This window comes from Poecilia formosa, unplaced genomic scaffold, assembly GCF_000485575.1.
Source record: "Poecilia formosa unplaced genomic scaffold, Poecilia_formosa-5.1.2 Scaffold26, whole genome shotgun sequence".
Classification (NCBI taxonomy): domain Eukaryota; kingdom Metazoa; phylum Chordata; class Actinopteri; order Cyprinodontiformes; family Poeciliidae; genus Poecilia; species Poecilia formosa.
The window spans coordinates 2560561-2571462 of record NW_006799965.1 but is presented as its reverse complement, the minus strand read 5'-3'; the positions used below and the strand labels follow the sequence as shown (position 1 = coordinate 2571462).

General features: G+C 40.0%; 2 protein-coding genes across 4 annotated transcripts; both read left to right on the top strand.

Annotated features, from left to right (window-relative positions):
* The first annotated feature begins 561 nt into the window (after positions 1-561).
* On the top strand, positions 562-3325 carry gnpda1 (glucosamine-6-phosphate deaminase 1). Its single transcript, XM_007548400.2, has 7 exons — positions 562-669; positions 929-1056; positions 1864-1965; positions 2053-2235; positions 2332-2516; positions 2643-2817; positions 3074-3325. Exons 2-7 carry the CDS (start codon positions 933-935, stop codon positions 3130-3132), a joined length of 828 nt encoding a protein of 275 aa, XP_007548462.1. The 5' UTR covers positions 562-669; positions 929-932; the 3' UTR covers positions 3133-3325.
* A 284-nt stretch (positions 3326-3609) lies between these two features.
* ndfip1 (Nedd4 family interacting protein 1) lies at positions 3610-10315 on the top strand. 3 transcript variants are annotated; one of them, XM_007548399.2, is made up of 8 exons: positions 3613-3817; positions 5223-5316; positions 6900-7039; positions 7127-7214; positions 7789-7913; positions 8005-8071; positions 8193-8301; positions 9013-10315. In XM_007548399.2, exons 1-7 carry the CDS (start codon positions 3782-3784, stop codon positions 8297-8299), a joined length of 657 nt encoding a protein of 218 aa, XP_007548461.1. In that variant the 5' UTR covers positions 3613-3781; the 3' UTR covers positions 8300-8301; positions 9013-10315. The 3 variants fall into 3 exon arrangements, with proteins under 3 accessions (XP_016525101.1, XP_007548460.1, XP_007548461.1); XM_016669615.1 differs by having other exon boundaries at positions 3610-3817; positions 6900-7214; positions 8987-10315; XM_007548398.2 differs by having other exon boundaries at positions 3611-3817; positions 6900-7214.
* Positions 10316-10902: the final 587 nt, after the last annotated feature.

Below are 10902 nucleotides of genomic sequence, written 5' to 3'. Positions count from 1 at the left end.
GTTTAACACAATCGGTAACACTTTATTTGAAGGGGGTTGAATAAGACTGACATGACACTGTCATAAACACCTGTCATGAACATGAATAAGTCTTCATGAATATTTAAAACTTGTCATAAAGCGTCATTCGGTTAATTATGACACTTTTAATACAAAGTTGACATTATTCAAAATGTCTTTGTTATGACAACTTGACATTAACCAAGAAATCATACTGATATAAATTTGTTATAAAAGTATTACTGATTGCACTTTAAAAATGAGGTAACTTTATGTTATTAAAGATAAAGTTTAAACAGTAATGATTTCCTGGTTAATGTCAAGTTGCCATAACAAAGACATTTTGAATAATGTCAACTTTGTATTAAAAGTGTCATAATTTACCGAATGACGCTTTATGACAACAGTCATAAATATTCATGAAGGCTTATTCATGTTCATGACAGGTGTTATGTCACTTTTATTCAACCCCCTTCAAATAAAGTGTTACCACACAATCATTCAAATCATTTTATAAAAGTGCCAAAAAAAGTGATATTTTTCAAATTACGACGCTTCAGCTTTAAGAGGCTGTTGGTTTTGGAGTACGCAGCGCCGACGCTCACGCCGAGGAGGTCATATGACCCGCCCGCACTCTGCTGTTGTTCCGACTGACAGCTGAAGACAGAGGTAATGTGGATTATTTTAACTCTAATAACTAATTTATGTCTGGAAGTTGACACAGATTTGCGTAAACGAATGTGATACAGTAGTCGCGATACTTCGCCCCCCACTCTTAAAGAGATACACAGTGACAAATGAAGCGGTACTGCTGAATGATTGGGGTTATCATGATGAGTCTAAAGTCTGATTTAGGAGTGTTTGCAGGACTTCTTCGCTGCTGGAGTTGTCGTCTTAATGGCGAAATTGTCGCTGTTTTCTCCTGCAGGACGATGAAGCTGATCATCCTAAATGACTACGACCAGGCCAGCGAGTGGGCTGCAAAGTACATCAGAAACAAGATTTTACACTTCCAACCTGGACCCAACAAGTTCTTCACATTAGGACTCCCCACAGGTAAGCGGAAACAGAAAGCGTCCATGTTCTGGTCACTGTTTTCCTTATTGAAATCCCGATATGAAGCTCTGAATCAGCCAGAGTGCTGTAGTTGCCAACCCACATCTGCTGACTTGGAGTCAAATAAAGGGATTTAGTTGGTCTTTATCAAAATGCTAAGATGGCAAAAAAAAAAGGAAAAGAAGAGAAATCCTTTGAAATTTGTATTTTCCATTGGATAAAAGATCCAGTTAACACCCACTTATATGATGGCTTCAGTAGGATAGGGTGATGCAGAGATAATTCAACAGCACTGAAAATATGTAGGTCAAAGCAATAATTTTAAAAAGTATTAAAGCATCTGTTTTATATCTGATAGGGTTACCTATTAATGCTCAGAATAGGGTGGCTATTATATTGAAAGGAGATGTGATTTTCCCTGCTGACAGTTTTGAAACCATTAAATGTAAATTAGATGGGCTCTGCATTTCAGGCTCGCTAATATATTCACACTGCGCTAATTTTTCAAAATTTTTATCAACCACGTTGGGTTTTATTGGGAGATTTTGGTGGTAGAAAGAGAAAGAAATTATGATAAAAATAGTGGTCCCCATAGTATGATCCTGCTATCACTGTACCTCAGTATGGGACTAGTGTATTTAGGATATGCAGTCTTGCTCCCCGGTAGACAAAGACGAAGGATCAACCTCTTCTTCTACAGAATGCTGTTTGTTGGAAAGCATCACAACTTTTAAACATTTAAACATATAGACTTCCTTTTTTTTTTGCTTTCTATTGTCAATTGAACAATTTTTCTCCTCTCCCCAGGAAGCACTCCTTTAGGATGTTACAAAAAGCTGATCGAATACTACAAAAATGGAGAAATCTCCTTCGAGTTTGTGAAAACCTTCAACATGGACGAATACGTTGGTAAGTGCTGATCTCCGTTTATCTGCAGCGTCGAGGACTTCTCTGTGTGATTTTCGTTGAGGACATTTTCATGAACCCGTGTTGCAGGACTTCCCAGAAATCACCCTGAGAGCTATCACTCCTTCATGTGGAACAACTTCTTCAAGCACATCGACATAAGAGCAGAAAACGCTCACATTCTTGATGGAAACGCAGCTGACCTTCAAGCAGAGTGCAGCTCCTTTGAGGAAAAGATAAAAGAGGCCGGAGGGATCGAGTTGTTTGTTGGAGGTCAGCCTTGATAGCAAAACACTTTAATCCTTTGTTTAAATGGCGTTATGGTTGAAGAAAGATGAAACTAAAATAAATCCTGACATTTTGTTGCAGGGATTGGACCTGACGGCCACATTGCCTTCAATGAGCCTGGGTCAAGTTTGGTTTCCAGAACCAGAGTGAAGACGCTAGCAAAGGACACAATCATGGCTAACGCTCGATTCTTTGATGGAGATCTCTCTAAAGTTCCCACCATGGCCCTGACAGTGGGAGTGGGCACCGTCATGGATGCAAAAGAGGTTAAATTTCAACATCGCATTTATTCGTCATGCCGTTTGGGGTCTTCCTGATAATCAGTGACTGAATTCTGTGGTTTCAAACCGTGTTATTGATTTCTTAATGAGTCACATTTTCTTTCTGGTCAGGTCATGATCCTTATCACTGGAGCACACAAGGCATTTGCTTTGTACAAAGCAATAGAAGAAGGTGTCAATCACATGTGGACAGTGTCGGCCTTCCAGCAGCATCCGCAGACTGTTTTCGTATGTGACGAAGATGCTACCCTGGAGCTGCGGGTTAAGACTGTCAAGTACTTCAAAGGTACGCCAAAACCATATTGCATATTTCCTTTGTCATGCACAAACGGTTTGTATTTAGATTAGCACAAATCATGAAATTGGTTGCATTGAAAAAAAAAGAAACTATGACTCTGGATGAACTTTAGATATCTGTTGGTCTATAACGTAAAATTCCAGAAAATACTGATTTTAGTTGTAATGTTACTAAATGTTTTCAAATATTTGATTACAAAATCTGCTGAATTTTGCTTGTTTTTTTTTTGTTGTTTTTTTTTCAGGGATGATGCATGTGCACAACAGGCTAGTGGAAACACTTCCATCCCAACAGAAGAAGTGAAGATACCTCTTATATGGGGCAAAATGTCACAAAAATACACTCCAATCATTCCTCTTACAATTTTAACTCCAGCTAGAGATGATGGTGAACATCCACTCTTCTATTTTTAATGGCGCAGTGCGGGCTGTCAGGTTTTAAATGATTGTCAGCATTGTGTCATTTTTGCTCTTTGTAATAAAATGCGTGATTTATACATCTTGTGTGGCTTTGTTGCTTTTCCCAGCTCCACTTAGATCACATGACTAAATGATGCCTTTCGGTGCTCCTCGTCCATATTTCTGTGGAGTTTGCGAACTTTGCTCAAAATGCAAGTTCGCTGTTGAGTTGGGTTTTTCCTTACAAGAGCATTATAGCGTATTTTTTTGTTTACAAACATCTGTGTATCTTTTAAATACTATTTAGCTTTTTTCTGTAATAATTGTTACGAATCGTATTTTAGGTATATATGGAGAACTACAGTTACCGACAGTCCTTGAACGCAGCTTCAAAACCGATCTAGGCTCAGAGAAAGAAGGAAGGAGATGGCCGACTAGTGGAAGGAAATACCATATTTCTGCTTCTTTGTCGGCAAGATTAGTTTTATTCAAGGTTAATTTTCACAGTCTGAAACCGGAGGGGGACGTTAAAAACATTTAACCCCTCTTCCACGATGGCAGAACAAAACAGCAACGTCAGATATCAGGAGGTAGGTAACAGGTTGCTGGCTCGCTGAAACGTTGCTAAGAGCTAGCTGTCAGTAAGCGAAACAAGAAGCTAAAGCTACCGAGCGTTTGTTTACGGGCGGAGGCTCAATGTGAAGCAAAATAATTTAACTGTGTTTTAAACAAAACTACACCCAGTCAGACTCGGGTAATATGACTGTTACTGTCAAATAAAGGTAGCATGTTTGTTTTTAGCTAATCGGTTAGAACGTTAGCTGGCCTGAAAACTAGTTTAGTCCTGATTGTAACGTTAACTTCAGGAAAACCTCATAACAGTGATATAGAAATGCGACAGTAAAGCTAATCTGAAGATAAAAGCTATCACTAAAATGTAGAGATTGTAAGTCTATAAGAAATTAATAATTTTAGATCTAAATACAATGTGAATCTTGGTTTAAAAAAAAATACTAATGCAAAGAAGAAATTAACATCCTGTGGAGTTGCGTACTGCGTGTTTGCTTTAAAAATAGGCCGGCCTGAGGCATAAACGATCTAAGCCTTCAGGCCAAGAGAGAACACTTGCATATTATGCAAAATATAAGAATGTAAACAGTAACAAACCCAGTAATTTCATCTGATAGAGCCCTCAAAATTCTATAAATTAACATTGATACATTTATTTTAGGATCCTTTTGAAATCATTGATAATGTATGTTATTCAATAGCACCAAACTAATGGTATGTAGTAAGTGCGTAAGTAGATAGTTATAATAGAATAGACTTCTCTGTCTGGGCAAACATTGAGAGAGAAAAAACATGAGTCCTGTACTAATCGGCTGAATTATGACATCAAACTGTACCTGAAGACATCTGCAAACACCTAAAGTTAACAGCAGTATTAGGATTATTACTTTTATTTACTTAATTTTTTTGAATGTTTGTTGAGTCCCTGCACTTTGCATTCACAACTATACAGTCCATTGCTGAAAGTTTGTCCTATTGTAGTTTTAGCAATAACACTACACAATATCGCTACCAAATTTTCAGTCCATATAGCTCCACATTAATTGGTATAATAAATAAATATGGTTACAAGTGTGAATTTGTTTTTGGTAACTGTATCCTATTAAGATAAAGTGTTTCAAGTTTAAATTACTTTGTGTTTCGCAATTTTCCACAAGATGAGGGAACCAGAAAGTGATCCTGACTAATAAATAAACATTTGTCCTTTTCCTGCTTAAAGTAAACACATCTTCTCTGGATAGCTACAATGTTCAGTAAGATAAACAATCCTATTTACATTAAATATCACATTGCAGTCAGCAATAGTGAAGATGTTTGTTTTTTCTTTCTTTCAGAATTTCTACATAATTGTTTTTCATCCAGCATCATAGTGTGTTTTGTTCAGACAAAAAGCTATATTGCTGTTGTGTGCTTTTATTTCAACAGCTGGTGAATGAGGAGGAGCCCGCCCAGCCCTCCCAGGAGAGCTCTGGACAGGATGCACCACCTCCCTACAGCAGCGTTGCTGCAGCCGATGCAGGTTAAGAAAGTCTCTGCTTCACCTCCACCTGTTGGGCAACGCCCTGTTTTATTGACTCAGTCCTGTTGATACCACTGTATGACAACTCGGCGTCTAAAGTGAAAGTGCTTGTCTTCAAAAGCAAACGGCGTTAATCTTTCAAATGAATCTTTTTCTAAGAGCAATTATTCTCGCAAAGTGCATAAAACCCAACTACATCTGGAAAGTCAAGAGTATTTTACCGAAGCCGTTCTGTGACCGGCAATCAATAGTTTAAATAGAACACATTCCGTAAAGTTAGTAAATACTACCACTGTGATCCTAGTATTAAAATGCATATGAATGGAAAATAACTCCGAATGTTCTTCTCGGCCCTAGATTATGTGTTGCCTAATCCAAAAAAAAATATCACGTCAAAACAAAAAAAGTAGTATTTCTCGGCCCTAGATTATGTGTTGCCTAATCCAAAAAAAAATATCACGTCAAAACAAAAAAAGTAGTATTCAACCCAAAAAAAAAAAGAAAAAAAAAGTCATGTCAAACATGATTTGTAGGCTGAGTGGAGCCTACAAATCTGAGTGGTGTAGGCTGAGTGGAGCGAGTGTCATGTTTCTAATCTCGCGTCTTTAGAGGTTGTAGGTCAACCCGCGTGTTGCGTAAGTGGATGCAGCCTGGAGCTCTTCCTGGACGAGTTCATTGATCTGAACTGGAGTTGTTAGTGTTTGAAAGGAGCACTCCTGGATGAGAGCCAGACGACCCAGATAAAAGTCTTGGCTTTTATGGCGGGGGGGCGGGGGGGGAGAGAGCGTGAGCAGTAACGGACATGTCCGCTGCTACTGCCGTTCTTCCTGCTGTAACTCATCCCACCCAGGTCAGGGTTTCGAATTCTCAGCTGCTGCTTTCGTTTTTAGAGGGAAGCGAAAGAAGGTTTCTTCTGCTCGTGTCAGCAGCCGGTCCTTAACCGCAGCGAGGTAATAATCTGTAGTTCTTAGCTTTCGTTTGTCCCCGAAAGCAGACTTAGATGTAAATCATTTAAAATTGCCGTCCAGACTGTTAGTGTACGTAGTGCGTGGCACCTCAGGTCTGAGCTTTCACACACATTTAACCGCTGGTTTGAAAATATCTGCACCATGACCTCAAATCTTGTCAAATGAACTTCCTATCCAAGACATGATGTTCCAAAACCTTCAGGATGTGAGCGATGGTATGCCTGCATTTACGTCTCAAAGTTCCCCTCGTGCTTATTGTCTGCAAGAGATTCAAGATACAAGGTTTAAATGCCTGGTACTTATTAAAAACGTACAATCTTTTCTCACCAGCCTCTGACTTTACATATGGCAGTTTAACACTGAAGGACTAGTCATTTCTAATTTGTGCTTCTACATCCGTCTGAAGTACTTAAAAACAAGACATCTAGCACAGAGCGCACGGCTGGTCTCCAATGGGAGACAGAATGGGAGGTTTGACTAACATCCATCATAACAGGCAGAAATTGCAGAAAGCAAAAAAAAAATAAACTTTGCATTGCAAATTCGTAATTTTTTCTCTTCCTGTAAGCTTCACGCTGATCAAAAGCCCTCTTCACCCGTTCCATCCATCCGCAGCTTTCTATGAATACAAGGAAGATGGAGGGAGATTTCCCAACCCTCCGTCGTACAACGTTGCCACCACTTTACCCTCCTACGACGAGGCCGAGCGAAGCAAAGCCGAGGCCGCCGTGCCCCTGGTCACCGGAAGGGTCTCGGTACGTCTCCTCCTCTCTCTGCCGTGTCGGGAGGCAGCAGAAGTAAGCAGGGAGTCACTGGAACTGCATGTCCCGCTGTCGTTGCAGGAAGACGACTTTGTGGCCAGAGATGACTTCGAAGACGCCGACCAGCTGCGGATAGGAAACGACGGCATCTTCATGCTCACTTTCTTCAGTAAGACGTGGTCTAGACGTTTGAATTGTTTGCTGGCAAACCGATGCAGAGCGAGAGAGAGAGAGGAGGCGTCGTACGTCTAGATCAGAGATCTTCAGACCGAGATGCAGCAGAACAGTTTGAGTCTTTGTGCTTTGAGCTTTGTGAAGTTTCTCTGAGTTTTTTTTGGGGGGGTGTGGGTAGCTGCCTTTGCTTAATGAATGAAATCTTTATTTGAAGTCAGCATGTTGTATTTATTTATTTATGTTATGTGTTAAAATTGGTTTGATTAGAAAAATCTGCAAGAGAGCAAATACGTTTTCACAGCATTTTGTATGATTGTTACTAAGTTCAACATGCTTAACCTCCAACCACATAAAGTAGGAATCTTACAGTCACTCAGAGTTAATTAGTTGTTTTTTTTTGATTAGCAAGTGTGCATCATTCCAGACTCATATTTTAAATGCCTTTTTAGTTTTGTTTGTTTTCACCGCTACACCGTCTGACGTTCCCCGTTCGTTCCTTTCTGTATTCAAACATGTGGACAAACGTTTCTCCCGCTTGACGTCATTTGGGACATTTTTCTGTCCCCCAGTGGCATTCCTCTTCAACTGGATCGGCTTCTTTCTGTCGTTCTGTTTGACCACGTCGGCGGCCGGTCGATACGGAGCCATTTCCGGCTTCGGCCTGTCCCTCATCAAATGGGTTCTCATCGTCAGGGTGAGAGCGCGTTTCCGTCTCCACGCGCTCGCCGTTCAGGGCGCATCACGCGCGCAGCTCCTTTACGCCGCGTCTCTTTCTGTTCCTGCAGTTTTCCACTTATTTCCCCGGATACTTTGACGGACAGTACTGGTTGTGGTGGGTGTTCCTGGCTCTGGGTGAGTGAGAGGCGTTCTGTGTATTAAAAGTCGTTTTATTCTAGTTTAAACAAACTTTATCTGCTTCTTTCATGGTTGTATGTCTGAGATTGTCTGTTATGTCATCATTTGTGGATTTCAGGGTTCATGCTGTTCATCAGAGGCTTCGTTAACTACTCCAGAGTGCGCAAACTGGTTGATCCCGCTTACGCCAACCTGCCCAGAACAAGAGTGCTTTTCATCTATTAGAGGTGAGTTAATTTAGCCTCCCTAGCTGAGATGATGGTTTACTCTGGTTGCTGGAGTTACAGGCACAACTGGTAAATGTGTTAAAAAAAATGGCAGGAACATCATTTTAAACACTGAAAGTTTCTGTTATTTTCTTCTCTCTAAAATCATTGGTGCCACGATTCTTATCAGTCCGTCTGTTTGTAGTTTTAACACTCTTGTACTCTGTCAGGACTATGGATTAGCTCTAGATCGTCCATAGTCCAGGTTTTCTCCAGTATTTATGTTGTTGGACTGAGGCTGACTTTATCTTTTTCTGTGTGGATTCTCCAAAAAGACCAGTTTAAAAACCATGTTTATTCGTCACGTTTTGCCGTGGGAAGATGTCGACAGATTAAACCAAACGGTTCTAGATAAAGTCCCAGTAGAGTGAAACTCCACATCTCCCCCAAAACGCATCTCAGAATTTATTACAAATTTGTTTCCCCCCCCCACTTCACTTTCCAAAGTCAAATCAAAGGTGGGATGTCTCAGTGTGAAATTCCTTTACTGTGATGAGCTTCAATCTTCTTTTTTATTTGTTGTTTTAAGGGTTGTTTTTTTCCACACATTCACCAGAGTAGCCAATAAATGTGTTAGCCAACCTAAATGCGGCCGCGTCTGTAACGCAACATCTGGTGCAGAAACGGATCTTTGATCTTTGTCCGGCCTCTTCCTCTCTTCACGTCGAGCAGATGGAAGGCGGCGAGAGCAGACGAAGCAAAACGACGCTCGAGAGTCGCACGAAGAGAGACTTGACCGGAAATCAGCCAGACGAGTTCTAGACGAAGAGAACCTCAAGATGGTAACATATTCAGGAAATATATAAAACATGTGTTTTTCTTTTGTTTAGACATTTCATTAATGGAACATGGTAAGCAGTAATAGTCCCTTTAGCTATTCATTAGTGGCTAATGTTAAGTGCTATTTACATCTGTTGTAATGTAAGAGTATTTTGCCTTATATGATTTGATGGTAGCATAAGAGCATGCATCCGCCGCCAGGTTAATTAATTAGAGCTGGGCTCATGTTGGCCAACGGGTTTTCTAATTCGCGCAACACTGTAGTTTGACCACAACATGCAGCACACTCTGTAACATTCACTTCATCGGTCTAATATCCAGTGAGACGTTTGCATTTCAATCAGCTATTGGCTTTAACCTGTGCTGTTCCTTCTTCAACCGCTAGGGGGCGGCTTTTGTCTTTACATTTCCAGACGTTTTCGGTGAGAGATAAACAAGAGAGCCTGCTTGTAATTTGCAATCCAAACATACCAGATCGACCTCTGTTTGTCAGAGGTTTCTTTTAATAATTGCTGCGGGTTAAAGCAGGTGAAACAATCCAAACCTGGAAGAAGAATTCAATTTACCGAGATGCTCTTGAAAAGAAATCCAGCCTCTTGTTTTCGTCTCACCCAGACTAGCATCTAAATCTCTGAGCTGCTGCAGTGGCGCTGGTGAATTTTGGTCTCATTTGACTGCTGCAGTCTGACCTGCAGATGACTCCGCTGTGAGTCAGGGAGAATCTCTGCTGGAGGAAAAGCTCAGAGATTTAAAAGAAAAAGGAAAAAAAAAAAAAGCTGTCTGGATTTCAGCTGTTAATGATCCAGTTTGAACAGCTGCATCACAATAATGAGCACAAAAATAGCTGAAATTCCTCCTCCAGGTGGGGATTTTTGCTTTAAGATTTAATTGACAGATGTTTTTTTTTTTTCCTTTCAACTTTCTTCATTCACACTGCGTTAGAAGTTGGTATCAATTAAATTAAGAACGTTGCTTTTCAGCTGCACTTCTAGAAGTGTCGGCGGTAAAACCCAGACGATGTTATTCCCAGACCACACGGAAACGGTTTGAATCATTAACTTCATACTTCTGCCATGGCTTTGATTACAGCCCAGTTACGCTTGTTTCTGTGACGTAGAGCTAAACTTTGGGGTTATGTTGTTATGTAACTGTACAGAAATCATGTAGTGTTAAATAAATGTCACTTTCAATGGGTCCTCCGGGTCGTCTATTTTTATCTTTTTCTAATTTTTGCCCACCCATCAATACAACTTTTCTCAAAATATAGAGCTTCAAGTCAAGGAAGACTTGAAGCTCTATTGAGTTTTTTTTTTTTTATCAGCAGAAACTTAAGTGTCACTAAATCACTGAACCTACAACCTTTTGAATTTACAAGAATAGTTTTATATACCTGTAAATGTCAAGAGTTCTGGTTCTTGCTCATTTATTCACAGGGGAAGTTAAGAGAAACTCAGCAGGAACCTGGTTAGTGATAAAGTTTCTCTGGTTCTTCCTTTCCACATACAGGCACATCTCTTAAGAACCAGAATATTACTCAAAAGGCGATTAATTTCATTAAATACAACAAGGCACATTCATATGCTTACATAGATTTATTGCACATGGATAAAATTCAAGTATTAGTTTCTGTTGGCTCTGATTATCGGCTTGCATGTAATGCAAATCAAAATATCACAGAAGAGCACTCTCTCTGCTTCAGAAGTTGCTGAACAGAATTAATCAAATTTTATTTGTAGTGCACATTTCAGCAATAAGGCAGTTCAAAGTGCTTTACATCATAAA